This window comes from Trichoplax adhaerens, genomic scaffold (genome assembly GCF_000150275.1).
Source record: "Trichoplax adhaerens TRIADscaffold_12 genomic scaffold, whole genome shotgun sequence".
Lineage (NCBI taxonomy): Eukaryota > Metazoa > Placozoa > Uniplacotomia > Trichoplacea > Trichoplacidae > Trichoplax > Trichoplax adhaerens.
In genome coordinates this window covers 287-28,282 of record NW_002060954.1, presented here as the reverse complement: position 1 = coordinate 28,282, position 27,996 = coordinate 287, and the positions used below count along the sequence as shown (strand labels likewise).

The 27,996-nt window shown below is 33.8% G+C and overlaps 5 protein-coding genes across 5 annotated transcripts; 2 read left to right on the top strand and 3 right to left on the bottom strand.

The window, feature by feature from the left end:
• Positions 1-560: 560 nt before the first annotated feature.
• On the bottom strand, positions 561-3,453 carry TRIADDRAFT_38140 (expressed hypothetical protein; the record flags this gene model as incomplete). Its single annotated transcript, XM_002115658.1, has 10 exons — positions 561-1,122; positions 1,326-1,411; positions 1,530-1,605; positions 1,681-1,746; positions 1,863-1,942; positions 2,011-2,084; positions 2,237-2,304; positions 2,479-2,544; positions 2,642-2,737; positions 3,382-3,453. The coding sequence occupies 10 exons, from the start codon at positions 3,451-3,453 to the stop codon at positions 874-876; spliced, it is 933 nt and encodes a 310-aa protein (XP_002115694.1). The 3' UTR covers positions 561-873.
• Positions 3,454-5,402: 1,949 nt separating this feature from the next.
• Positions 5,403-9,326, bottom strand: TRIADDRAFT_59653 (uncharacterized protein; the record flags this gene model as incomplete). Its single annotated transcript, XM_002115657.1, has 13 exons — positions 5,403-5,538; positions 5,630-5,697; positions 5,830-5,934; positions 6,058-6,191; positions 6,310-6,482; positions 6,742-6,878; positions 6,949-7,006; positions 7,142-7,207; positions 7,317-7,379; positions 7,481-7,532; positions 7,705-7,772; positions 7,998-8,073; positions 9,224-9,326. 13 exons carry the CDS (start codon positions 9,324-9,326, stop codon positions 5,403-5,405), a joined length of 1,239 nt encoding a protein of 412 aa, XP_002115693.1.
• Positions 9,327-12,519: 3,193 nt separating this feature from the next.
• On the top strand, positions 12,520-14,536 carry TRIADDRAFT_59652 (uncharacterized protein; the record flags this gene model as incomplete). Its single annotated transcript, XM_002115799.1, has 9 exons — positions 12,520-12,596; positions 12,671-12,797; positions 13,047-13,138; positions 13,598-13,670; positions 13,739-13,981; positions 14,062-14,086; positions 14,162-14,232; positions 14,330-14,387; positions 14,469-14,536. The coding sequence occupies 9 exons, from the start codon at positions 12,520-12,522 to the stop codon at positions 14,534-14,536; spliced, it is 834 nt and encodes a 277-aa protein (XP_002115835.1).
• Positions 14,537-16,485: 1,949 nt separating this feature from the next.
• TRIADDRAFT_64199 (expressed hypothetical protein) lies at positions 16,486-18,721 on the bottom strand (the record flags this gene model as incomplete). The annotated part of the gene is made up of 7 exons (XM_002115656.1): positions 16,486-16,542; positions 17,006-17,125; positions 17,215-17,259; positions 17,356-17,472; positions 17,548-17,643; positions 18,019-18,204; positions 18,638-18,721. The coding sequence occupies 7 exons, from the start codon at positions 18,719-18,721 to the stop codon at positions 16,486-16,488; spliced, it is 705 nt and encodes a 234-aa protein (XP_002115692.1).
• Positions 18,722-21,526: 2,805 nt separating this feature from the next.
• TRIADDRAFT_59650 (uncharacterized protein) lies at positions 21,527-23,465 on the top strand (the record flags this gene model as incomplete). Its single annotated transcript, XM_002115798.1, has 5 exons — positions 21,527-21,641; positions 22,444-22,510; positions 22,693-22,758; positions 23,147-23,316; positions 23,395-23,465. The coding sequence occupies 5 exons, from the start codon at positions 21,527-21,529 to the stop codon at positions 23,463-23,465; spliced, it is 489 nt and encodes a 162-aa protein (XP_002115834.1).
• Positions 23,466-27,996: the final 4,531 nt, after the last annotated feature.

Genomic DNA, 27,996 nt, shown 5'->3' with positions numbered 1-27,996 from the left:
TCAAGGAAGTGCACTAATATTGAAAGTACGAAATAATTAAGCATACACTGTATTACTGTACAGCAACTTATGAAGCAACTGCATATTGTGGGCTTTTTTGAGGGGAAAATCTTAGTTCAGCAGTTTTTTCACTATAAGGGAAAATTCTTAGTTACTAGCTTTTTTGGAGGGGAAATCTTAGTTGAATTGTCCATGCCTTTATCAGTATAAGGGAGAAATTTTTAGTTACCGGGCTTTTCGACCTAGGAAATCTTATTTGAGTAGTCCCAGGTAGTAGTAATTAATAATACTGTGTGTGTAGTGTACATTTATCTCAGTCTTTATCGCTGTGATAACCATCCAGTCTATGTCAGAAATCTATGAATTCTAGTATAAATTGTGGTATTATCCATTTATCTAGCATCAATATAACAGAATTCAGTTTGATTCAGATTTCAAGAAGAGCAGAAGAGAAGCAAAACTAGATTTTTAACGTTTTGGAACGTTACTGTCAATTGTAGTTACACACGGAATGATACTGCAAAGTTTTAACACGATCCGTAAGTTTGTTAAGATCATCAGCTTTTTTATTTTCTTAATCGTTAAGAAATAAATGCAAAAAGGGGTGAATATGTCAAAGTTTGGCAAACAATGACATGATTAATTACTTATCCGGACCTGATATAAGCCCTGCATTCATTACTAATATTAGATCTAAGATATAGAACTTAGCTTTGTTCTTAACATTTAAGAATTAACACGTTTCTCATAATAGCTGACTCAATTTAGTAAGCGATAATAGTTGATTATTCTCAGTAATGTCTGCAATGATCTAAATCTTCTATATTGGTAATGTTACATCACTTGACAAAAGAAAGTGCCAAGAAGTCCTACTCATAAAAAGTAAGGAGTGGTTATTCGGGCCGGGATTATTCGGCTTTCATCTGGAACCGCCCTAAACAATTTAGGTTGATAAGACGTAGCGTCGCTAAAAGTCAATATGGAAGCAATATTTCCGCATCTGTAGCAATAATTTGGAGCCGACCAGACTGTAACGAGTTTGTCGTCAAACATAAATTTGTAGCCTTCATGAACCAGTTGATGAGCGCGGCAAATGAGAGTTAGATTATTGAGATGGATGAACTAAGAAATACATAGACGCAAAAAATGTCAGCTAAGCAAAGCGTCTAAATCGATAAAATAACATACAGTAGTTACAAAAGCAAAGAATTTGAATTTACAATACATTTATAAGTATATATTCTACTAGATATTCCAAGCATCTAGTTGGAATAGTTTTGTAGTTTAAAATATTTAACAGTCAATCTCTATGACTTCAGACATACCTCATTAGTAACCTTGGCTCCGAAAAGCCATCCAGCGCCTCGAGGACTTACAGCCCAGGTATCAACTTCTTCAGGATCTGACCATACTAAATTTGCATAGAGTTAAGGAGGTCTGTAGAATATGGCATCAATGTAACAAAAGACTGAATTTCAGCTATACATAAGAGAGTTTTTAGAGTTCTGTCTTACTGTAGTACATCTCACACAAAAAGTTATTTAAAAGGATATCACAAAATGCTCCGCTGTGTGGTATTTCCATATTCCTGTCGATAGTTCTAATCTATAAGTTCAATAACTTTGTCAACTATATACTGTAAAACGCCACTGGTTATTGTTACTAAGGAACGCATCTTACTTGATCTAGAGTTTTAATGTCAGGGGATAATCCGCCATGAACACATAGAATTTGTTCATCGATTATCTAAGGAAAGTTTGGAAATATTATAGCTGATTGCAACTTCATTAATAATAGCAAATCGTGATGTCGCTCGTTTACTACGGTAACACTCTAATGTCGTTTATGTTATCTAGCCTTACCGCTGCAATTGTTAGCAAATCAAATACTCTAGTGCAATAACGCCAAGCGTTAACGTTTCCATACTTATTCTGGCATTCGTCTGCAACAGATTAGAAACTATAAGTGAGCAAGCTGTGCACTGGTAATCCTTAAAACTAGCTTTTTTACCATAGAATCCATACACTTGAGTTATTTGTCTACTTTCATGATTTCCGCGTAGAAGGGTAATCTTGTCCGGCCATCTTACGTAATTAATGTAAGTAATAAAAAAGACCAAGACAAAGATTAGATGACATTAGTTTATCATTTGCTCTTATTTCAATACTTTACGCTTATTACATTTTACATTAATTAGCAAGCATACACAAATGCTATAACATAATTTTAATTTTACTTCGCCTTCAGGGCCAAAAGTCGTGTAAACGTTTCCAGACTGTAGTATCCGCGATCTACAAAGTCGCCCTAAATTGTTTATTCGAATATTAAATAATCCGTAGCGGTAAGTTATAATCTGGTACTTGGAAAATTTTCTACATTTTAATAAATCGTTTAGACCAAAATAGTTTGTAATTCGTGTCAATCTTGCTGCAATTTTTGTAATTATAAATCACATGAGATAGTCTTTCTGAAAGTTACCATAAATATATAGCTTGTCTCTGGAATCTGACCTCCAGTTCGAAAAAGTTCTTCTAGATCGTAAAACTAATGGGAACAGTATTACAACAAATTTGAAGTAACTTGATAAACAACGAATGCGATATATACTTTTACACGAGCTTGAGAAATTACAGTTATCTACCTGTCCATGAATGTCACCACAAACTGTTACTGGTGTAGAAACAGGTTGCACATTTGACTCTTCCAATAACAGATCGCATACTAAATCGCACAATTTCTAAATCGACAATATAATTAATTCATTAATGAATAAGTAGACTTTACCGCATGTCATTTGACACCAGTGTATGCTATGGTGAATCAATACTTGAATGCTGCAGATAAAATCATATGCTACTAAGTATTCATGACAAAAATTCTTACAATTAGCAAATAAATAAGATAACAGTCTATTTCACTTCAGGTGACAATAATTAGTTAACCCGAACAAACTTAAAAGTACTGTACGTGTACACTGTATACTGTACAGTATGTCAGTGAGAGCATCAGCCGTTTAGAAGTTACCGATAAAGTTGCTAATGATAAGATATAAGTAAAAGTTCACTCACAAGTCATAACTGTAGTGATTCAATGATATTTGCGTGATCTGAGGATTTAGGACGTATTATACTCGTACTGCTTTTATTATTAAGGTGAGGCAACGCAATTTAAAAAAAAAAAATAAATGTACAGTACAGTACCGGGTATCATACAGTGTCCATAGTCTGTGACTGTACAGTACAGTACCTTTGTTACTAGCGTTTATTACAGTACGTGTAAATTATCGAAAATATTCCAACAAATTTTAATAAAGCAATAAAAGCTATGGGATCAAGTTGATCTAGATTATGATTGTACTGTAATTAATCAGTGATTTATTACCTTCAAATCATTTTCCGGGAGATATTTACAATCCCGCGAGATCTCGATCCATTTATCTATTTCTGTAGCCATCTTTTCGTACAGCTTTTCTAATGCAAAACCGGTACTGCACTGACTGCAGTCACTGCATACTGTACTGTACAGTACAGTACACTTACGGATTTCTAACAATTATTTATTTATCGTACAGTACAGTACAGTCAGCAGAGGATGATTTACGGTACTGTACACTGTACTGTACAGTACCGTACAGTAATGCAAGGTCAGCAAAATGTTAACTCAATTGTACTGTACAGTACTTTAGTGAAAGCTCTTTTAACGGGTCAACTCACAGTACAAAGTACTGTACTCTATCGACGCCAACATTTAATTGTTTAGCCATAGCGGTAAAAGAAACCCTCTTTACCTCTATGGTTTTAGCTAATACAGTACTGTACTATACTGTCAGGGACTTCTCGATGAAAATCAAAAAAAAATAAAATCAAAATATTGATTTTTATCGAGAACTCCCTTAATTTGTTTCTCTTACTTTCTTAGTACAGTATTTACTATGTACAGTAGTTTGTGTTATGTTTATAGATCTTCAAAACGGTTTAAAACTAACCTTATTTAGCTTTCTAGTGAGTTTCCGATGGGCTTACGATAATGATATGTTCATTGATAGAGACTCGCAAAACGTGAGTCGGTGAGTGCATTTTGTGAAATTGTATCAAAGAAGGATGTGTTTGTGTGAATGTACCTAATATTTTACTGATAGTTAATAGTACTGTATCTTAGTTGAAGTGAAAAGTCCTTGGATAAGAGAGCGTTCTTTTTATTTTAGGGGCAAAATTAGCGAATTTTTTTTTGAGAGGGGGGGGGGGGGGGGAGGGAGGAGGGGAGAAAGTAGGAGTACAGTAGTAACAGCACTTAATATGTAGTGCTGTACCGTAGATTTGTACAGCATACAGTACACGGTATAAAGTTATTGAACCTCTGACAGGTCTATCAAATGGTAATACTATCTGTTAAATGAGCACATTATCGTAAACCGTCAGCAAAGCGACGGGAGTTTGCACTAGTGTTATTTATTTACGGTAGCTTTGTACCACAGTAAGAATAAACGACAAGTTTACGTCCTCTACATTTTTGGGGCTTCTATTAGCAACCTTCGTCATCTCTCCACGGAATATGTATCTAGATTTCTTTTACGCTGGCGAAGCTCTCTCTGTCGTGAGAATAAAGAAACTTGCAACCTATCATGTGTGGACAAAAGAAAAACCATAATGTCTAGATCACTCGAGCAATTATACTGTATCTTCGATAATTTCAATTTTGCACAGACTAAATTTTATTTTTTAATTACTTATAAACAAGATATACAGCTGGTGAAGCTATGGCATAGCTTCAAGAATATGGATGCAGTCCTAAACTAATAATACGTCCAAGAAATTATACGAGGTACACCTGGTCGAAAAATTAGTTTCACGTAACAGCGTATTTTGTGTATGAAATATGATAATTCTTAAGAAGGTCTTCAGTTATGATGAGTAGTAAGAATCGATAGAAATACAATTTTAGATTTTTCGATTATTCCGAATTTTAAGTAGAGCGAAGATAAATATAGTATGTACGTATATACATATAATTGTGTAAAAGAAAAGGCTTTTACTTAATATTCTGGCCAATATTTACGAAAGCTGATGATAAGCATTATAAATTTATTAAAAAAACGAAATAAAGAGCTACAGCAAGATGCGAATTTCTAAAAAGACTGAGCTATCAATGCAGATTTTAGATTACACTGTACATCGTGGTGTAGAAGAGTTTCATGCTATCACATTTAGGGGTAGACACATTTTCAATTTAAAGTAAGGTTATGCAACCTGTTATGTAAACTTTGAAATTAACTATAAAGAATCAATTGTGAAATTGAGCCTTGAAGAAAGACTCACTCACATATAAACTACAGCAACTAAGTGTCTTCATGCCATCATACATATTTAAATATTTGCATTTTCATATGTACTGTATTCTTTTGACTAAATCTTAGGGAGTTTCGGGGCCGTAACTGTAGGATTCCTTTCTTCAAGAATTTTTCGTCCGTCAGATTTGTAATCAAAGGAGCAATTATGAACTTCTGCGTAACGATGACGCGAACAGAAGACACGACCACATCTAAATATTATATGTATTCAAAAGTAATATTAATCAAATATCTTCACTATCTATAAATAAATGGGATAGATATAATTCTTTTAAGAACTACCTGCAATCAAACGTATTAGATAATCCTAATTTCTTGTTACAAATCGAACATTTTGCCACATTCTTGTTCTGAATCATTGTTTATTAAGTTGATTAGAAGTCAAGAATGGGATCCAAAGTCCAAACAGTCGAAGAAAGCAATTTTACTAACATTGTCATGGGCACGAATATTGTACTGAGAATAATGAAAGGCATACGTACATTAAGAGTGACATCAGGTAGTCTTCTAATGTGTTCGAACTTTTCTATACTATTTCGTGGGTTAGGCAGCTCCGATGATTTGAAGGAATAATGGAAGGGTTTAGACTAGAAATTAAATTAAGTAATACAGTATTACTGGTACCGTCTACGAAATAAAATGTAACAAATGTTCATGGAAAGGTATTGCAGAATTAACTTGGATATCAAGAGAAGAACCTGTAGTCTTACCGAAATTACATTAGCTGTTAGCACTTTGCTATCAATTGCTCTATCGATATGACTGCTGCCACTGATTGATTGAGGTTTAGCATAAGATTCACGTAATATTTGGGTTCGATTTTTCTCATTCTTTTCCTGGGATTCTAAAAATTCATTATTATACTAATCTTCAGTGAGATCGCTTGTCTACTGCATGATCACATTCTGAATGCACTTTCACTTAATATATAGGAATCTTTTTTGTCATTTAGACATCGGTACCTTGTAATCCGATATCTTTGAGACCCCGAACAGTTTGAAGAATGACTTGATTTTCCCTAGCTATGCAGCGAGATTCCATTTTATTAGTTTTCCTATCCTTTTCCGTCCTTAGAACTGGTGGCAAGCTGGTAAATTTCGTTTGCTTGGTAAGAGAAAGCTCGTTTGAAAACGATCTAAAAGTAATTTATAAGTGATCACATAATTATTTTTGCTTTCACTCTAGAGTAGACCAGCATAATATTTCTTTAACATTCGTTAGACAAAAATTATCTCAATCCATTCACGAGTAACTGACTAAGACAAATACAATTTACTATTTTACTCGTATTTAATTGCGCAGAAAGCTGAGGTAAGGCTATTCATTAATAAGGACTTCTATTGCATATTCACATATGCTCAAATATATCACGTACAATGTTAATAGCAACTTACTTTCTATCATTATCAGCTACTTCATGTGAGACTTGGTGTTGTGTAGAAGTTATGTTATTACGATTTATTCGTGACGATAATTTTTCTTTTAATGCCTGCATCTTTTTCATAGTTTTTTCATTTTCGCTAACAGAATCCTAAGATATTTTCAGCAAAGCAGTTATTGACATTTATTGGTAACTTTCAAAATTCTTTTAATCAGTTTACCGTTACTGGAACGCTACCATGCTTGTTGCCAAGACCCTGGCCATGCGCCGATTTTTTGCTAAGAAAATTTAAAAACAGATGAATTGAACCAAACCTTCAACAGTGTTAATTTATATGAATACTAATGTCAGCAAATAACTAAATAAGTCATTATAACGGCCTTTTCGCCAAATCATTGGAGGCATCAACATACCTAAAAGTTTCATTGCTACTTGATTCATCACGAAATAATCGATATAGATTAAGCCTGTTGCCGTCTCTATTTCATTAGTAAAAGGTACGCCTTAGATATCATTCACGGTCGTATTGAGTACTGTCTCAGTATATTTATTACATTTTTAACTGTAATTAACAATATTATTACACACCTGAAAACTAAATATGTAACAGGCTTATCGGTTAAAGGTAACTTTTTTAATAGTGCGTCCTTACTATTAATATAATATAAAAGGTACCCAATGGTTAGTAATAGTCTGTGAAAACATAAAGACATAACTGATGATAATTGCTTTTCAGGGTAGTAAATATTTACTTATTCAGATCGATATATTCAGAAACTTCGGAAGAGCATTCCTCATGTGGCACTTAAAGTAATCAATTAAATTTAATTTACTTAAATTTAGTTCAATTCAATTGAATTGTTCACATAGTTACTGTTGAAATTTATGCACTGTATTTAATGCTAACGCTACGCCAATTTCCAATACAAAATGGCTATTCCTTATCCCTAAAGGTATGTGCTTAGTATATTTGTACCTCTTTTCGTATTAATTGGCCCACATCGCATAGATAATACTAACTGTAATGTACTCCCGTTGGTAATCCTAAATTGCATATACAGTAGCAATGAAAAGTATCTATTATATATTATATACATATATTTACAATATTTAAATTATTAGCATCCGCTCATATAATTATGAGTAGTCTTCAGTTACAACATACAAGCTGAACTTAGATATTGCAAGAATATTGTATAATATACTATAGTAATATAATGGTGTGATGCTGCTTATTCAAACCGAGTTTTTTAACAATCAAGTTCGAACCTGTAGTCTATCAAACAATAGTCATCTTCAAGCTCAATGGATTTCCATAACAGGTGCTGCTGTGATATAGGAATACCTAAAGTCGATCGTAAAGGGTATGAAATTCGCAATTAAATAGTTATCGAATCATTAAAAGGGACTCTATCATGATACAAACTAGTGTGCTATAAAATAAAATGCAGAGTACAGCACGGTATTTACTTAGTACTTAGGTACAGTGCATTTTTATACTTTATAATTTACATACAGTAGAGTAATAATATGTGCTGCCGATTCTATGACAGTGTATACCGCTTTAAAGTCTCTGCATCCTCATGAATACAGTATTGTATTATACTGTAGTGTATAGCTCTCATAAAATGTTACGACAGTTATTTTTCTCCAGTAAAACAGTGCATGTATAGTATTTAGGTAGCCCAACTACGGTAATTACTGCAGTCCAAGTACGCAACGTAGTTCTGATAATATTCGGATAACCATAATTATTACAATCATAATTTACGTAAAATCCTCTAATTGTAATAACTAAATTAGTAGTTCAGAGCACAGTAGATTACAGAGTTCTGTAATACTCTCTTACAGCGGCATAAAGGTGAGGTACAAGAAAAATCTTAATTTCTCCATCAGAAGTGTATCACGAGCGACTGCTGGAGTAGGTTCGGTTGGCAGTACTGTAATAGTTGTTGACTAGCGTAATAGAATATTTTAAAACGCTCACTCTTCCCAAGTCCTTCGGGTATCAAACTGTATACGAACTAGAAACTACTACGGTATACACTAACATCATGAACACTCTAATTTAACGCATCTTGTTTAGTCAAGTGTGTATTTTTAATGTGAGTGTAAAAGAAACCGCTCTGAAGATTTGATTCCCGATGCCTATTCTGTAAGTTTAACCATGATTTAGTCCACGTCAAAAATCAAAGGCTACCTCGTGATTACTGTAACGTCCATTTTTGAATAATAGCAATTACTATCTGAAAATAAATATCCCCTTGCAAACAAATTAGTTACTACAATATAACCTGCAGTAAAGCTTATATTTGTCAGTACGTTACCCATCATAATATAGTATGCAGTACCTACCATATGAGGATCAACTAAGACGCAACTATTATAATTACACATATTTTTGCGAGTGTTAATGTTTCATCAAAATCTATGCAGGTATTAGACATAAGATTATCAACACAGGTTAATAACCGAAAAGCTCATATAGTTCTCACCTTCAAATTTCTGAATTTTAGCTTTGACATCTATAATAGTTTCATACGGGCTGACCCGTAATTCAAATGCAATTCCAGTTAACGTTTCTACGTATAATTCCATAGCTCGTTTCCGCAACCATCCACGTTCGACCAAGGCACAAAGTAATCTGTGGCACTGACCGCATCAACTGCGATACAGTACTGTATACGAGTATATACAGTAGACGACGTAGAGGTATAACATATACAATATGTAGTAATTCAGTCTACTGGATAGTTTTATTCAGATCATCATAGTACAGTATACAAGTATACGCATTTGCAACTAAATCTGCTGAAGTTTCACTAGCATCATTATCATAGCACATGCACAGTACGAATAACTAACTGTTACAGTCCAATTAACTGACTTGGTGTTCAATTAAAATCATTAACATCATGAATTCATGACGTTTTATCAGATGAACTATGCGGGTACGTATACTACTGTCAAACAGCAATTATAAAGGACATCTCCCTCCATTCGAGAGACGGCAAAATGTATATCGTGATGAAACCATATTTTAGCACCTTTACAGCAATCTTATTAAATCATTATGTGCCATGACGTTTTATAGATAACTAACTGATTTTATGAATAGAGTAGCGCTATTTGTTTTAAAAGTACAATTTGGTAGACTTACCGCGCCGTCAAGCCAAACGGCCACACAACTTGCTTTTAAAATCGTCAGCCTTCCTAATTTAATGACCGGTAAACACACCACTGAATTACAGCGGTTTATTGTGACGCTTCAGTACTTTAATATTGCACATCAGACTAGATTATGCATAAAAATTTTCACAATATTGTACGTGTTCTTCTGCTTTGCGATGAACATTCAATGAATTTATTCAGAGTATGGGCCCACTAAAGGAAATGTTTCGTGAAAATATTATTACTAACAAATGCAATGACGATATTAGTGGTTCACTGACAGACGAGTGACTGGGCAGTATGTGGTACAAAACTTTATTGTTTGTGGATACTGTACTGTACAGTACTGTACAGTACAGTAGTTTATGGTCTGCGTATTTTTAGAACTACAGTACTGTACAGTACAGTATACTGTACGTACAGTGTACTGTACAGTGTACAGTACAGTATTCAAAGTTTTGACACGACCGTAACTGTACTGTACTGTACTTACTGTAGACCCGAGAAAGGTTCGGTTGTATAGTACTGTACAGTACAGTACATTTATTTATTTACAGTACTGTACAGTACAGTATTTATTTCTATGGAGAAACGAGTGCTCTCCTACTGTACAGTACAGTACAGTACAGTATAGTAAGTATACTGTACAGTACAGTACTGTACTGTGAATCAGTAGTCACTGTACTGTACTGTACAAAGTGTACATTATACAGTACATTATACTGTACATTTACAATAGAGATGCTATGTAGTCATGGCAATCATTTCAGAAAATCATCGGACGCTAGTCGGGCGGACAGGCCTTTTTTCTTTTGCATTCTTTTACCGGAGACCTCTAAAGAGGACAATTTAAAGAATTGGTCAGTTTTGAATGACTAAAAGAAATTGTGATGCTTACATACTATAATTTTCAAAATGAAATGATAATGTACAGTACTGTACAGTACAGTAATTCTATTTAGTCTTAAATCCTTTAGCGTATTTAAGCCATACCTTAACATTTATAGTAAGTAGGCTTTTTAAAAAAAGGAAGAAAAAGCCCCTGGAGAGGATTGAACTCTCGACCCCTGGTTTACAAGACCAGTGCTCTAACCACTGAGCTACAGAGGCCAACCTAAAGTATTAGGCTAATATTTCATATATAAAACGTGTGCAATCATGCTGCAGGTAGATCATAGATTGATTGATACAGAACGTTAACAGACATACAGTACCGTACTGTACAGTGTACAGTGTATAGTACAGCGTACTGTACTGTACAGTACAGTATAAAAGGAAAAAAGAGTTGTACAGTACTGTACAGTACAGTACCGTACAGGATATCCTGCTGTACAGTGTACAGTGTACAGTATACAGCATCAGTCCATCGTAAGTACTGTACTGTACATTGGTAACCTATTAACTTAAAGTACAGTACAGTATATCGTCTGTCACTTGCTTTTCACTTTTTCTTCCCCTCTCTTAACATCTTCAATTTACTGTTAGTGCACTGTAATTGGGAAAGTTAATTTAACGCTCTGGAGTAACGTATCGGAATTCAATGGAGAAAATTGAGGAACTATTTAGTTTATCGTTAGTACACATAATGTACTTACTGATTGTAGTCGAACTAGTATAATTTGTTAGCTATTACAGTACTCGTATTTTTCATTTTCACACAATGCTGTACAATGTTGATATTCTACATACGGTACTTGTTAATTCTTAATTCTAATGCTACAATTACGACATTCGAATAAAGTGAAGAAGACAGAGATAGCGATGTCGATTTTGAGAAGGTTAGCTGTACTCTGGGCTTGTAATGTAGTATGAGTCTTATTTTCCGTATTGTATGGGAAAGTTACCTATAGAATAAATCACTACGGGATAAATGTACCGTTGTGGTACCGCAGTAATTTTAAAAAGCAGATAAATGTTACTATCGTTACACGAATGCATAACCGGTACTGTAATATATAATATGTATAGGACATATCCGTACAGTAACAAGTTTCTAAAATCTTAATAGCGTTTTGTAAATTGATGCTCTTGTTACATAAACTTTTTTAGGTCAAGCTTTCCAGCTGTGAAGATGATGTTTGTAAGCATAAAATATGATAGGGGTAATACTCAGCACTTCATGCATATGCACGCGTACGTGCTAAGGTTTTTCCTGCACTTGTCCTCTATTAATTGTAGTGGAAGAACAGCTATTCGGCAATATCGATTCTGATACGTAAGTACCGTATTTAGGGAGTAATCGTTATTGGGGTAGTGTAAGTTAGCAATATTGTAGTTACTATTACCTTACTGTACTATCATTAACTTTGAATACAGTAATATGTAATAATAGTACTGTACTATATCCGTGTTACTTACTTCCATTTGTAGAGCCAGCTCAGAAGACGATTCCAAGGTTTTTATGAGGATGATACTCAATAGGATGAAATATACGTAGATATGCTCTATTTCGTGATTGGCGTGGTGGCTCGTTTGCACTACATCTATGGGTTATTGTATATCTAAAATGAAAGCTAAACATTTTATTCTATCTTATTTTATTTTGTTGGATCATATACGTTTGGTGGCCTGATGCGCGTACAAGAATGAGATACAAAGTAATTGTTATGTAAATATTAATATGCCGGAAAACCAAACGCGCCTGGGATCTGATCTGTTCATCATTAGACTTCCAAACTTTTTAAGTGTTGAACCTAAGTAAGATATTAGGCAGTACGTCAGCGTAACTGTGAAACCTTTCGAAGTTTATAGCTATGTTATGACTTCCGTAGAATAGTAAATGCTATGAGTTTAACCAATACTCTTGAATGTAGACCATTCAATTCTATCAATTACGAAGATGAATTCAGTGATGATGAAGTGCTTGATGAAGAAGGCCGCGCTCGTTTGAAATTACGGGTACTCTTAGTATTTACGGCTTGCATGAGCCTAATCAGGCAGTATTTTGAATCACTACAGCATCTTTACTCACAAGTGTGTGACAGCATTGTGGGCAATATGCTTTTTATCATGTACGGATAATCCTTCCGTGCTAAAACTTGTACTTAATGAGTCTACGAAAACCTTGTTATCGATGTCATCAATCACTATTAGTACGTAAATTACTATCAAATACAGTTGCGTAACGAATGATATTTTAACACTTAGATGGAAAATACTATCAGGTGGAGAAAATTAAATAAAGGTGATTTATTTGAGGAAGAGAGCAATGCGAAAATAGTAGAATGGTCTGATGGAAGGTATGGTTTATATGTCACTGCTGCTGTAAGGACTCTACATTTATGCAGCGCAGTGTTGTTGTAGTATGGCAAAAAAAGCAAATTGTGTGATTTGTTTTACATATCATCGCAATTTCCCCTCAAATATTGTGATGTCCATTTCAGTATGACGCTGCATTTGGGTTCAGAGATCTTTGACATTTTTCGATCGGATATCGATAACTGCAATCAGCATCTATTCACAAGAGAATGTAAGAAAATCGGTTATGGTTAGAAATTAATAAATTTTCTTGGATATGATACTACAGTATAATGTGCTATTCTCTTTACGAATAGTGAATGGATTACAAGGAAAAGTAGTACTGAAATCTAGGATATCTATAAGGTGAGTTCTGCAAGCTTTTAAATATACAATTCTACTGCACAACATTTGATATACTGCGCGTGTATGACGTTAGAATTATTATTTTTACTTTATAGGCCACATTCAACTGAGAGTCAAACTCATCGTAAAATGACTTTGTCTATTGCTGATAAATGTTCGAAAGCTCAAGTATGAACTACTCCTATTATAATCAAGTTTAATAGTCTTTTATTAACTCGGTGTTACGTTAATTAAAGAAAATTTGCATTCTCCCCGCTATTGAAAAAAATCCTGAATATCGCAGACATGAAATGATTAAGGTTAAATGTCATATTACAGCAACAGACTTCACTTTTGGCAAAAATTTATTAATGTTTTTAATTCAGAAAGAAGAAGAAAAGCTGAGAGCCTCTATAAGGCGAGAGAATCAGCAACGAAGAATTCGCGAACGTAGCCACACTAATTTAACTCCAAATTATCTAGAAATGATCAAGCAAAATGTAATTAAATCCGCCCTACAATTTTAATGATGTTAGTGAATAGATGCTATTGAATATATGTTTCTTCTCTTAAATTTCAGCAATATGTGGAACCCGGCTTTAATGGTAATTAGGCTTTAAAGCAGTAGTATACTAGCAGATTTTACGTGTAATAATTGCTAGAGTTTATGCCCATTTTAGATAGTGTAGACGATTTTGAAGTTAGTGAAGAGGAAACTAATGTGCTTTCTTCAAGGAGTGTAAGGAAATCGGTAAGTTATACTGGAAAGCATTTAAATGTATCATATCGTGGTCAATATTTGTAGATTTTCTAGTAGAGATAGCATTTGGACTAAAATATCTTTATAGGCTAGTTCGGAATCGGATGATGAATTTACTAAGAGGAAACAAGTTGAGACGGAACTGGGTTAGTTAGCTCAGTGAATAAAAATAAAAGTTTACTATTTGTAATGCTGTAATTGACAATTAATACTTGGATATATTTTAGTGAACAACAAGAAGCGCCGAATTCTCAGTCAAGCGGTAGTTCCTAGCGACGATGACGACAGCACTTAAACATTTTTTGTTATCATTAGAGTTGTGTATTTAAATTGGAAGAATACCACGCTACAATTTTACATACTATAATCAGAGTTGTAAAATTCCAATCAGTGAGATCTTTTGCTTTGGTTCATTAAAAATTAGATATTGAAACTTACCGCGTATGTAATACACTAAAACGTTGCCTTTGATTTAAGTCAGCCGCCTGATAGTATAATGGGAGATTTGTATGATAATTATGTCTTCGTACTTGCGTAATAGGAAAATCTTTTGTACAACTACTTAAGTATTAAGGATATTGTCAGCTTTGTATAGCAAGCCACGTTGTAACTTTGCTCTCATGAAGCTTAGCTTGCGTCGTTCGTTAAACACTGACATTGTGAAATTCTGAGCTTCTAGACGGATACTGTAACAATTTAAGTGTAATTTTATATAGAGGGGATATATTGGAATAGGTGGTATTTAACCACGTTTACAATTGATCTCTAAAGGGCCTTAACATTAAGACTGTTCTTTAGCTTTCATTAGCGATATTGTATTAATCCCCGTTTTTAAAGTAATGTACATAAAGAATTAATGCTTGGAATCTTTTCAATGAATGCCTTGTTTCCGATTTACTGAGATATGTATGCTTGATAGTAACTGTTTGAATAAACGAATAAAGTAGAAATAGCGGTAGATTTGTATATATACCTGTACACTCGATCATAAGTGGGCTATACACAATTATAGTTTATTGTATGTATTCTAAGTGTTACCTACAATTTTGACACTGAAATTAGATCATGAAATCCGAGTAGAAGGGGAATATACCTGTGTTTGTCCTCACTTAATTGAACGGTAATTCTAACACCGGGTAATGCTAGTTTCAAGGCAGCAAAATGAATTTTTTATTTGTGCATAACTATACCTGTTTGAAACGATTATATCGAACTTTTAGCAATATATATATAACTATTTCTTATCGCACGCTAATACTAATACTATCGGAATTACCGTTTTCCTTAAAGAGATTCGAAGAATTTAGTGTTAGTAGTTATCAATTTTTAAGATTAACCTTCCAATTCTAATTTTTACTATTAATCCTATGTGTTGTATTTCCTGTAATATGATAGACTCGACAAAGCTATAACTTATCATAAGTGATAGAAATCTACAGTACGAAATACGTTACGGATGTCTTAGATCCAACCAACATATACGAGCGCGTATATATAGGAACCATCTGTCTTGTAATAGATTAATGCTGTACCTACTCTTTAAAATATTATGCTCTACATGCGAAGAATCATAAAGAAAGAATTAGCAGTAGTCTGTATTACACCATTATTCATAATTAAAAATTAATCATATAGCCGATTACGTAATTATGTATGTACGAGTATACTGTACGCGTACATGCCAGATCAATAGAGATCTAAATTTTTCGACGTTCACGTATATATATATGTATATACATATACATGCCTTTATACTGTATTTGCATACTTCATATTTGCAACTACTGGGTATGCGTGCATTTTGTGCCTAATTGCAAGTTCTGGTCATACGCGTATTTATCAAGGACATGACATTACCAAAAAGTTTATTTTCAAGCTTTAACGGATTACTCATTAGCTAAACTTGGAGCGATTCCATTACTGGTATGATACAAGACTATTATCGTCAAACTAGTACCATGATTAACTTCCAATAGTAACCATAATTATATATATAATTAGACATTTATCATGTCTAACAATGGCTAACCCATAATTATGCTACACACTACCTTATCAATTTTAACTTACATTAGTTGTATATCCGATTTAATTCATTATATTATAAACAAGACGTTATATACGAATGATTACATTCTACGATTAGAAATATTAGGTTCGCATGAGGTTGCGTTAAATAATTATCCAATTACTTAACTCAGAGCAGAGAAGCTAACTTGGACAAATACAGTAAAACTAGAAAAATTAAAGAGCTAGAAGGTCTATTGAAGTCGGCTTCTTATCGTTACTAAGCCAGTAATCCTATATTATAATATATATAGACCTATGGTAAAAAGTTCTTAACGTTCGTTCGTGTACTGAAATCTTACCAAAATAGTAACTTATGTAACCCTTGATTTTATACAAAGCACTACTATAAACGTAAGCTTAAAGGGCATGAATAAACAGTAATACATATTCGAAATTAGTAGAAATGTACCATGGAATTTAGTATAAGGAATTTAGAGATAATATAACGTGAATGACGAATTTGCTGCTATAAATACTGCAGATAGGCATCAATTAATACATCTGCGTTGAAATGAGACATCCATGGTACAATCGGGCTTATTCACTTATTCATTTGACGTTGAATATCGTTTATGAGACGGAAAGAACACATAATAGCCAGTAGCTGAAAATGGCAATAGAACGGAATGATTACTGATGTATTATTTTAATATAATTACTAATTTTAAAGTTTACTACTATTTATATACGTCACCTGCGTTACACCGATTCCAATAGCAACTCCAGCAACAACATAAAGGTTGTCTTTCAGGAATGCCACGACGTTATCAACACACCCTGTAGTATAAATGCGATCTATGACAGAGTTGCTTGCCTATAAACAATATTAAAACATAAAATCAAAGAAGTAAGATCTAGAATTTACAGTTAAGAAGACAATCACAGCCAATACCAAAAACATACCCCCTGACTGCGCACATCGTAACCACATTGAGTGTTGATGGTTGACTAGTGAAGGAATTACATTTATGAAAAATCATCACATATGAAATACTGCCCATAACAAATATTGACATTGCTTTAAAACTGATGATCCTAACGTACATTTCTGCAACAAGAAAATGGTACTCCACAAGCTTCGCGACTAGGATTGCTTTTTGTGCAATTAAAGTAAATATTAGCGTCCCAGTCTTTGTATCCCACCACACCGCAACATCGAAACTAGAATTTTAAATTTACAAAATGTAGGAGCATTAAATGAGTTATTCTAAAAGGCAGAAGACACGATAAATTTACCTGACGTTGAATAAAATCAATCAGGTTCTGTAGATCAACATCATCTCGATATTTTTTAATTGCACCTCGTAACTGATCTTCGACAAAAGCCTTAACCTTAAAATTCGGTTATATTACATTGAAAACGTGTCTTAGTACTTAGTTGTTACACTTCTTACAGGTAATTAATATATTTCAGATTTTTGGAATATAAAACCATATGAAATAGCCAAATCGATACGCAAATGAAAACAATGGCACTGTTGTATTAGTGGACACCTAGGGAATAAATTTTACTTCTCCTGCAAACCTGCGCTTGGTAGACAAATATCAACACAGCAACCGTACCCTCTGCAAGTAGGATCAGGCCCAAAAAGATTCCAAACTTATATTTAAAGTACGAGTGAATGCGGTTAATTTAAGACCTAATCATTTAAATCTCTGATTGCAATGATCAAATGTATGTTTAAAAAATCAGTGTCATAAACTTACGAATCGAAGGAGACAGGTATTTTCTCTTAAGGCTCCAACGCATCCAGAAAAGCCCAAAATGAAAATTACGACACCAACAACTAACAAGATCATAACAGGATCATATGCTAAACTAGCAAAACCGTCTTGAAATCCTTTTTCAGTTCTGGCATAGATGCTGACACCAACTATAAAACATCCAATCAGCTAAGATATAAATATGATTGTAATTAGCTTCCACTTAGTACAAGACAGACAGCAGGTGTGGTAATAAATAATCTAGCTTTTTCTAAGGGTAGTAGCCATTTGACGAAGGCAAATCATCAAAGACGAAGAGCTCCGTCAGGAGCTATTGTACTGTGGTAGAGCGTTTTATCAAGATTGTTGTACAGTAGAATCAAACCTAGAGAAAATCTAAGATTTAGCTATTAACTTCCGATAGCGAACATGCGATCAAATTCATTTCACAAGTAGTTTATATTCACACGTATATTCGAATACAGTCTCCCATAAAAATACATGCAAGGATTCTCTTGTATAAAATACGGGGATTTTATAGTTAATACAACTGTGCGGCAATTAGGTGATCGGTGTTGAATAATATTAACTCACGGTAATACAAAAATTAGGGAAAACTCACCCAAAATATTATATTAAAGAAGAATAACGTATATTTCACACACAGTGAAACTTCTGAATCGGAATCGCGACTACCTTTACCCATTGCCACTTACTTGACTGTAAAAGTCGTCGTTGAAAAAAAACAAAAAATAACAAATACTGTTACAAGTACTCACGACCTACGACAATAATAAATACTGTACACAGTACAGTATTCATATTAATAAATAATAATACATAATGTATACCGTACTGTACTATACTGTACACTGTACAGTACAGTACCGTACTGTACGGTACTGTACAGTACTGTACACGTTATCAATATTAATAATACTGTAAAATGTACAATGTACTGTACAGTGTACAGTATCCCGACCACCCCACCCTTTTAAACGAGCAGCGAGGGGGTGTTTGACATAAGAATGCCCGAATCCTTACATTGACTGTGACAATATACTACTGTTAGATGAATGTGATTATGGGTTTATTTCAATAGGTCTGTATAAGATTTTTACAGTACTTTTTACCTAAAGATTTCTTCATGTAAAACGAATAGCTCTAAGGTAGCAATTTCTGCAGAGTATTGATTTTTAAAATAGTATTCGTTATATCGCTAAGGGTGGCCACTGGGCCTTTAAATTTTGATTTGATGTAATACTCTGATAAAAATTGAATAAACATAGAATCTTTATAGAGTTTTCTACATAGCCATTTTGATTGTTACATTTTCTTATAACGATTGTCATCGACAGAACAAGCTTTGCTTGCATACGCAAGCGATCCTTAGACACATTATAATGATTGGTATAGAATTGACCACAGTACTAAGGACATTGTACCGCACTGTACTGTAGATATTGTACAATGTACAGTACAGTACAGTACCGTACTGTACGCTACTGTACCAGTACCTGCTAATCTTAACTTGGTACTGTAAGTCCATCACCGTACTGTACAGTACAGTACAGTACAGTACATTAGTTGTCATAATGTGTTTTGGACCATTAACCAATCTTAATATAGCATTTCATAGCATTTCATCCGTGAATGCATTATTGAAAAGTAGTATTCTAGAAGCATAGCTATCAATATAGTAGTGCCTGGCTATTACCGGGATATATATAATGTCGAATGGTAATACTATCTATTAATTATTAACAAATGGGTACATATCGTAAACCGTCAGCAAAGCGACGTGAGTTCGTACTAGTGTTTATTAAAATATACATCGTACCGAAGGGTTTTCTATCCCAACCGCAGGCAAATTACAGTACAGCACTGTAAGTACCAACACTAAGTACTATACGTACAGTACAGTAAGTCTTAAACTAAGCTACTGTACCAGTGTACTGTACTGTACTAACAGTAAGTCCACAGTACTAAAAAGATCGAAGAAAAGGGATATGCTGTACTAAATCTGAGCTTTTTTATTGAACTGTGACTGCAAATCTAGCAGATACAGTAGATGCAAGTGACTAAATTTATGACTTTGACTGATAAATAAGTGATAGCCCAACGTTCACATATAGTACTGTACGGTATACAATAGTAATAATACTATACAATACTTCATATTAACTTAACTTTACAACTTCAGTTTCCCCGCTGGAGCTGCAGCAATTGCCGAAACTGGTGTACACGAATACTGTACTGTACAGTACAATAGCGTACATACAGTACACGTGATGTTCTTAGGGTTTAAGCTTGTTACGCAGAACTGCACGTAGTACTTACTGTACTACATACTATTATACTAGTAGTACGGTTTACTGTATACCGCAAGTTCAATAGCTTGCGTGATTTAAAGAGTACCATAATCATAAAACCATAACTGAGTAAATTTTTGATATGATGTATTTATTTACTTATTGTATTCCGGTTTGTAGTTGAATGCCCGTATAACTAGCTGCCTGGACTGTATATATGTTTATATATACGTGTAATATGTATAATCAACTACATACAAAAAGGAGAAACATCATTTCTCTCATATTGCCTTTGTCAGGGATTTATAAGACAATAGCAGCAATAGCTAACAAGTGTACAGTATGTCTATCGGCTGAATCCACTTGATTACGTTAATTAATTATTATTTCTACTGATTTCGGAGTGAGACCATAGCATTTTCACAGATCTTTACTGTACAGTACACTCGCTGTAATATGAGCATATGAACAAGGGATTTCTTTGCAAGCCTGACCAGGCGCGGGAGAAGGTGGCGGGGCAGACTCATTATATTATTGTCAATATCGATCGATATAGCTTTTAACTAAGATATTTACGGAGTACTGTATCTATAAAAATATTGTAGCTGTAATTTCAATGTAGCTTATCAGTGTGCCCTATAAATTACTTGTGCATGTTATTACAAAGACATTGAGCATTTCATAGATACGAGAGGTATAAGAGCAAGAGAAATGAATGAGAGAATTACTCGAATCATTCACAATAGTTGTATAGGAACGACAAATTGTAAAAAATGATTATTTATTACCGAAATTGACTACTGAACAGGGAATGAGTCACCGCATGAATCAATACGGGATGAATACCTTGATCAATCAGAAAGTACCACACCGCCATCTAATAAAGTATGCAATAAGTTTTCCTACCATAGATTCTGGCGGAATAACTATGATTACCTTCTTTATTATTATTATCAACAGAAGAGGAATACATCATTCTAATATTTATGGCAATTTTTACTTAAGACCACCATTTATGGAAAATACTGTGTAATTATGGTATGAGAAAAACTAGTAATGCACCATATGTTCCGCTAGCATCAGAGTAATAGTTGAAATAACACCCTTGACACCTTATCTTTTATTGTATTGGTTACATGAGCGGTAGTTATTAGTCTCCGTAAGCTCGAGTACTGATTGACTACTTTCTATAAATCATTATGGCCGATAACGAAAATGAAGAAGTACCGCCTGGCTGTGTGCCTAAAACCTTAGCATGTATATTACGTTATTTTACAACAGTTACGAGAATACTGGGTATAATATTTTTCCTGGGTGTGTAAGATAAAACAATTTCTATAAAGTATTTATGTCTTTTCTTACTCACTACATTCAAGTCACTGCATGGAAGTACAGATTTGTAACTTAAATTCATTGCTTTATCTTTACTTTCTATTGTTACTTTAAACTAGTAACTTCCTGTAATTTGATGCTAACAAGTTTCAGTACTGATCGTTTAGTTGTTGCTGAGAAGTCACAATCCTCAAATTTATTAAATGACCAAGACCATGTTAATTTACGATTAATTGTTTAATCGTCAATTTATAGCACATCGATCGATCTTCTATGTTTCCCTGAATGTTTTGCGCACTTTCTACATCTATAATTTATTTGCCATGCACTTGGTGAATTACAGCATTTCTTTATAAGTCAAAATGATTTAAATAATCGATAGTTTTAAATTAGTTGCCGTAATAGATCTATCAATCGCCTTTTGACAAAAGAGTTTAATCAAAAATTATAGTTTTATGCAATATCGGTATTGATGATTTATACTCTTAAGCTGTAGTATCGCTATTTTACAGTAACGTAATAATAGAGATTTATATAAGACTATATTATACCGAGGGTTTCATCTGAGACCACACATTCAGCTTCATTCATTCATGAGATATAAATAGTCTAATCAAGAGTCCGAGAAGCAAAGCTGTGTTTGCATTTTCAAGGCCATGCGTTGCAGTAGTGAAATGTCAACCATTCATTTAAAGAACTAAATTCGAACTGCTAAGGAACAATATTTTGAAATATTGGGACTACTATAGAGGTTTCTAGGTAACGAACTTAATTTTTTGTTTAGTTATGTGGGGAATAGCTGTCAAGGTCGTAACTATGAAATCTCAGGTTCCCTTCGGTGTCGGATTAATGTAAGTGTTAGTATGTTTTCAGTGCATACAGTACGAGCAAGTACGCTGAAAATTACTTGTAGCATATATGAATATGTACGAGCAAAGATACATTCATAACTGAAACATACTTACTATATTTAGATATCTATTACAGTAATTAATAAAATATTCGATAATCGCATCTAATTGATACTTAATAGAATAATAACGTCATTTGTAACATTTCTGGAAGTTACATGGATCATTAACAAATGCTGCTGCTTTAGGTGAGTTTAGCACTTGAAGATTTTCAATCTGCGTTTATGTTTACGGTTAAGTGCACATTTAGTAAACTTTCAGAAAATGGTTAAATCTTAGCCATTGCATTTACTTTTAAGAGAGGATAGCTGTCCTACAAAGTTCTGGAATGGTATAATGTGGATCCAGAATTGGAGAAGATCAATAATATATCTGCCATTATCAGTAGTTTGCTTCATTCATCCTAAAGCTGTTCCGATAGCGATAGCAAGTGGAGTGTTGTTGATTATTTTAGCCATTTTGTACCTAATAAGGTTCAATTAATTATTTACACATTAGGAATTTCGATCAAAATAACATGATTTTATGAATTACTGTAATACTCTTCTTCGCTTATTTTTTCTTTACCGAAATCAGAGGTTGCATTGACGAGGAAGCAGATCCTCAGAGGCCCTATTTCACCAAATCAAGAAAAAAGAAGAAACAATTTAAGTATGGCAAACTTGAATCACAAGAGAAATCAAATACCGACAGCGAAAAAGCTGAAGAAAATTTACCGGCTTCCAAAATATCTGGAGATAAGCACGGTATGATTCTGTATAGTTTTTCAAAATGTGCTATATACAATCCTCTTATATAGTCTCTTTCTGCTATGATATAAATAGGCAACGATGAGTCTACAGCGGAAGATACAGAAGGAAAAGATACGGGAGAAGTATATGGTTCAAATTACTAGTTAGATAAGCAGGTTTTGGGATTCATCTTGTCATATGTCAGCGGCTTTTAGATACCTAAATGCGTATAACAATTTTTAAATAAACTCTTCACGTGTTAATTTCTTTGATAATATAGTGAATAAATAAATTTTATATTTATACATTTTTAATTAGAACGCAGATCAGCCATATGCTTGATTGATTGCAATTGTAGAAAGTGATGCGGCCATGTAGTAATATTAGCATAGTAGCGTGTTAGTATTACTATCATAAGAGATACTCTTATTACCTGCTGTATCTAAGTAAGTAAAAGATACTTAATTTAAAGGTATATGCGAATAAGCTTTGCTAGGCAGTGAACGATAAGATGTAAGAATTGGGTCATACGCGATAGACCAGACTAAGTAGTGGCTTCTAGCGCGCAAAACACAAAATAAATAACGTTACAGCTAGTCGTTTTATGCATGTCTGTTGACATCTAAAGTTTTAATGGGAATGAGCCTTAGAGGAGTACGCCGCCATTAGTATGAGAACGTTATGTTTTTGAAACAGATGTATTCAGATTAAAATCTAGTTCAATGGCCGGATACATATCTGTTACAATAACCTTTCGCTAGAGTCTAATAAATGAACTGCTACTGATTGAGTAGGCTAAATATTTCCTTATTGATATGTATAGACAGATGATTCTATGACTTATCAGACAAGCAGGTTGCTTTTGTTAATGCATAGTATTTCATGATTTATGCATAATTCTTTCTGTCTTAAAAATACATCATTATAGTATTTTCATCTTTGGCTGATTATATGGACTCTGCAATTTACTATTTTATGTCTTTTATTGAAGTTGTTGCGTGCATACGCTTACAGCAATATGATTATCATAAAGTATCTCCTTCCATGCAGTACTTTCTTTGCTTGACTTGCATTTATCACTACCAAAAGATCGCATTAAAATCACATCAGGGACGTTAATAATTCTCCTAAATTAGTTAATTTACTATAAAATTTCTGCTAAGTTGACACTCTAAATTAATATCCAATACAAGTTCGTGTATTAGGTGTTTACGAGGATAAGAATGTTGCGTACATATCTTGCTTGGGCGAATCATTGAATATTTATTGTTCTTAAAAAAAATTAGAAAGCAAACAATTCCTTACTTATGCAGGTTATCATTGCCTTCTAAGTTAAGACTTTGCATACTGTACTTTAATAGCTTTTAATTTAATTTATAGATATTTATAACAGCAGGAAATCATATAAAAATTTCTAAAATATTTTCAAAAATTGTTCTACAAAATTTTATTTGCGTTTGAATAGCATTACTGATCTATCGGTACAGTTTGAATTTTACAATCGAGTGTTTATACATGTATTGCAATACATGCTATAATTAGTCCAGCTGTAATTACGCTTCATACATAGTAAGCTAATTGAATTTATTTCTGAATTATCGGAGTAGATTTCGCTGCGGTTGTGTGAGACTAGTAGCTTAAATAATGGTAAATTTATTTCTTTATTATACTTTAATCTGGTTACGCAAATAATTATATGATTATCTGAAATCAGAGATCAAAATTAATAGGCAACGTGATACATACTGTATACTGGTCGAATCTGCCAAGTGCGCTTATTTTGTGTAATCTTCTAGCTATAATGCGTACATTAGTACATACTGATATATACTAATGAGCGATCGCTTTGCTGGTTGTCAACTCAGTGAATATTTCAGCCGTCAAAGTACTTGTGGGCATCGAATTTAATAATATAATATCGTAGTATATGTATACTTATAAAATAAAGAATTCTGCTTAATACAATAAAGAATGCAACCAAATTGAAATAATGCCGTGAGTTTATAGTTGGAACATTGAGATTGATTCCTGTTTAGCATCAAAAATACTACCATAATCTACATTAGATCCGTATACAGGATTTAAGTTTATCATATAAGTTAATTCGTAGGGTCCACAAAACATCTAAATAGCTGGATTAATAAAATCGAATTGGACTTTACTATAACAAACTAGCATTGTGCCTGTCGTTTTAATGGTCACTTACTGGTTTCATACACAGAGTATTTACAACTAGATATAAATCGCTGTAATATAAGGGGTTTAGTAGGATCATAAAGGTATGATAGCTAGATAGGCTTTCATTGAAATCAATGAGATGCACTTAAATCTTAGAAGGTAGAACTTATTTATTGGGACTGAAAAGCGACCACGAAGAAGACCGGCTAGGAGATAATGAATAAATATCCAGTTATGAAAATACATTGTACCGTTACTTAACGTCAGGAATTTCTAAGTCTTTCAATTACAATACTATGAACTCTACAAGATATATGGTGGTTAGTCTTGCAGAATGCAAAAAAACAATCTAGCAATTCTGACACCGTACAATACTAGTATCTGTAAACTCGTATATATATATTTTTAATAAAAGAACATATATCACTTTTGCAATATTCACAGCCAGCTTAAAGCTCATAAGAAAATAATTCCGAAGTTACAGTATACTGTATTTACAGTAAGTAACATTGCAACTAGTAACTCTGCACCGAAGTAGCAGTTTATTTAACTTTCATACGCTGGCAGGTACTGTACTGTATGACACTGTTACTGTATTGCGCTATTGCTCCGTGCCTAAAGCCCTAAACAGATTATTTGTTGGGCCGTTATCACTTTTAGGAGTGTCATGGCATGGATATCATAATTTATCCTCCTTATCCTTACATAAAGTATATAAAAATAAAAGTCTGTTTGTTTGTCCGCGATCGAAACGAAGGTTAAGCAAAGCACAGTACATAGTGCTAAGCACGTTTAAGTCCGGTAACGTTTCGCCGGAAAACTAATGTTGCAGTGTAAATCTGAGAAAAATACCGTTTTAGGTACTACGAGTAAAATTTAATAAAACGTCTTGTGTATAATCGTACACTGCAGCCATCATGAAAAATTACACCGTGGTTTGTGCACACTCGATAAGTCTTTACCAACTCCTGGCTCTCCGACGGATTGTACGATTGAGTATCTATGCACAATCTGACACTTTGAAAGATACCGACGCCTTTACCTATAATTAATTTCCACATCCTTTCATAGTTAACACTGCATGCTTACAATTATAATAATAATAATAATTTAGTGGTTGCAAGGTCTCCATGTCGCAGATGTAGTGCATTGCACAGTTTGGGATGCCGTACAAGCTGTTGTATTGTACTTTACATTATGCTTTCGTATGTAGCATGTATGATGCTAATGCGCGCTAGAACACGGGCTTAGCTGTTTTACCGTAATTTAACGTAAAGTACAATACACTACAGTATACTGTACAATAGCGAAAGATACCGACGCCTTTACATACAGCCGCACTCTAGATTTTCCAGAAAGTAATCTTCAGTGCAAATTTAATAATTAACATTTTGAAAGATTCGCACGCCCGTATTTGGCGTTATACTATACCGGTATAGTGTATATTACTCCTTTTCATAGTTAAATGCCAACTAATAAAAGCATCGAAGAGTAGTGTAAATACCGCAGCGCTGCTCATTAGAAGGGAAGGTGGGTGGAATTACATGTTCTTGGACATACTGTTCCTCTAACTAGTCACAAAACTGTTTCTAAAATGAGATCACTTGAACTTCCTATTCCTAGTTCATAGTTCTCCGCCAATTTCCGTAGGTCCATTTTACAGTATAATTTTATTTCTACTCGCCTGAGAGCAGTTTACCCCTTAATAGCTGTACGCGTCTTTTTATCAGTGTGCTTCGGAATAAGAAGTCTGGCCTTTAAAGTTTCCTTTAGCTCGTCATAAGTGTAAATAGTTAGTGCTTTGTCCGGTATGGCCGTCGTTAATGGTTCGATGGTTGCTGGTGGTAAAGCGCGGAGCAAGATGAGTACCATTATCTCCTCCTTAACTACTTCATTAAATTCAAAATCAAATGATACAAAGCGTAAGGCTTTCAATATTGGGGTCCAATTTGGGTTACAGTGTTTTGTCATTGACATCCTACCGACTGCCCAATTTTTTTATATATGCGATTCCCACAAGTGTTAATCGAAGAGATCTCTATCCTTTATCCTTTTATTTCATTTAAGCATTTCGATAGAACATCTCATCAACGTCGTTACAGCAGTTTATAAGTATCGTCACAGAATCTACTGCTGCAGGCGTGCACGATGCCGACTAGAGCATACTGTACTTAATTATTTACAGACGTCGTACAATTGCCAGTACAGTACTGAGCACTGAGTCAGACAATGTCCCAATTTCTGATACGACTGTTTATTCCATTCGTACGCGTACTGAGAATCTCAGTAAATATTTAAGATGACGGTATTGGGTAATTGCCTATATCATACGGCACATTACAGTACATTACAGTCAGGAACTGCTATAATTATGATAGAGATTGGTTAGAAATCATGTTGTGAATGGGAAATTAGAGTGGTATATTTTAAAATGACTGTTTTCTTACTTGAATGCGAGAAAGTATGATTAGTTGTTAATTGTTGAACTGAATAGCTAGTAAAATGAATAACAGGATG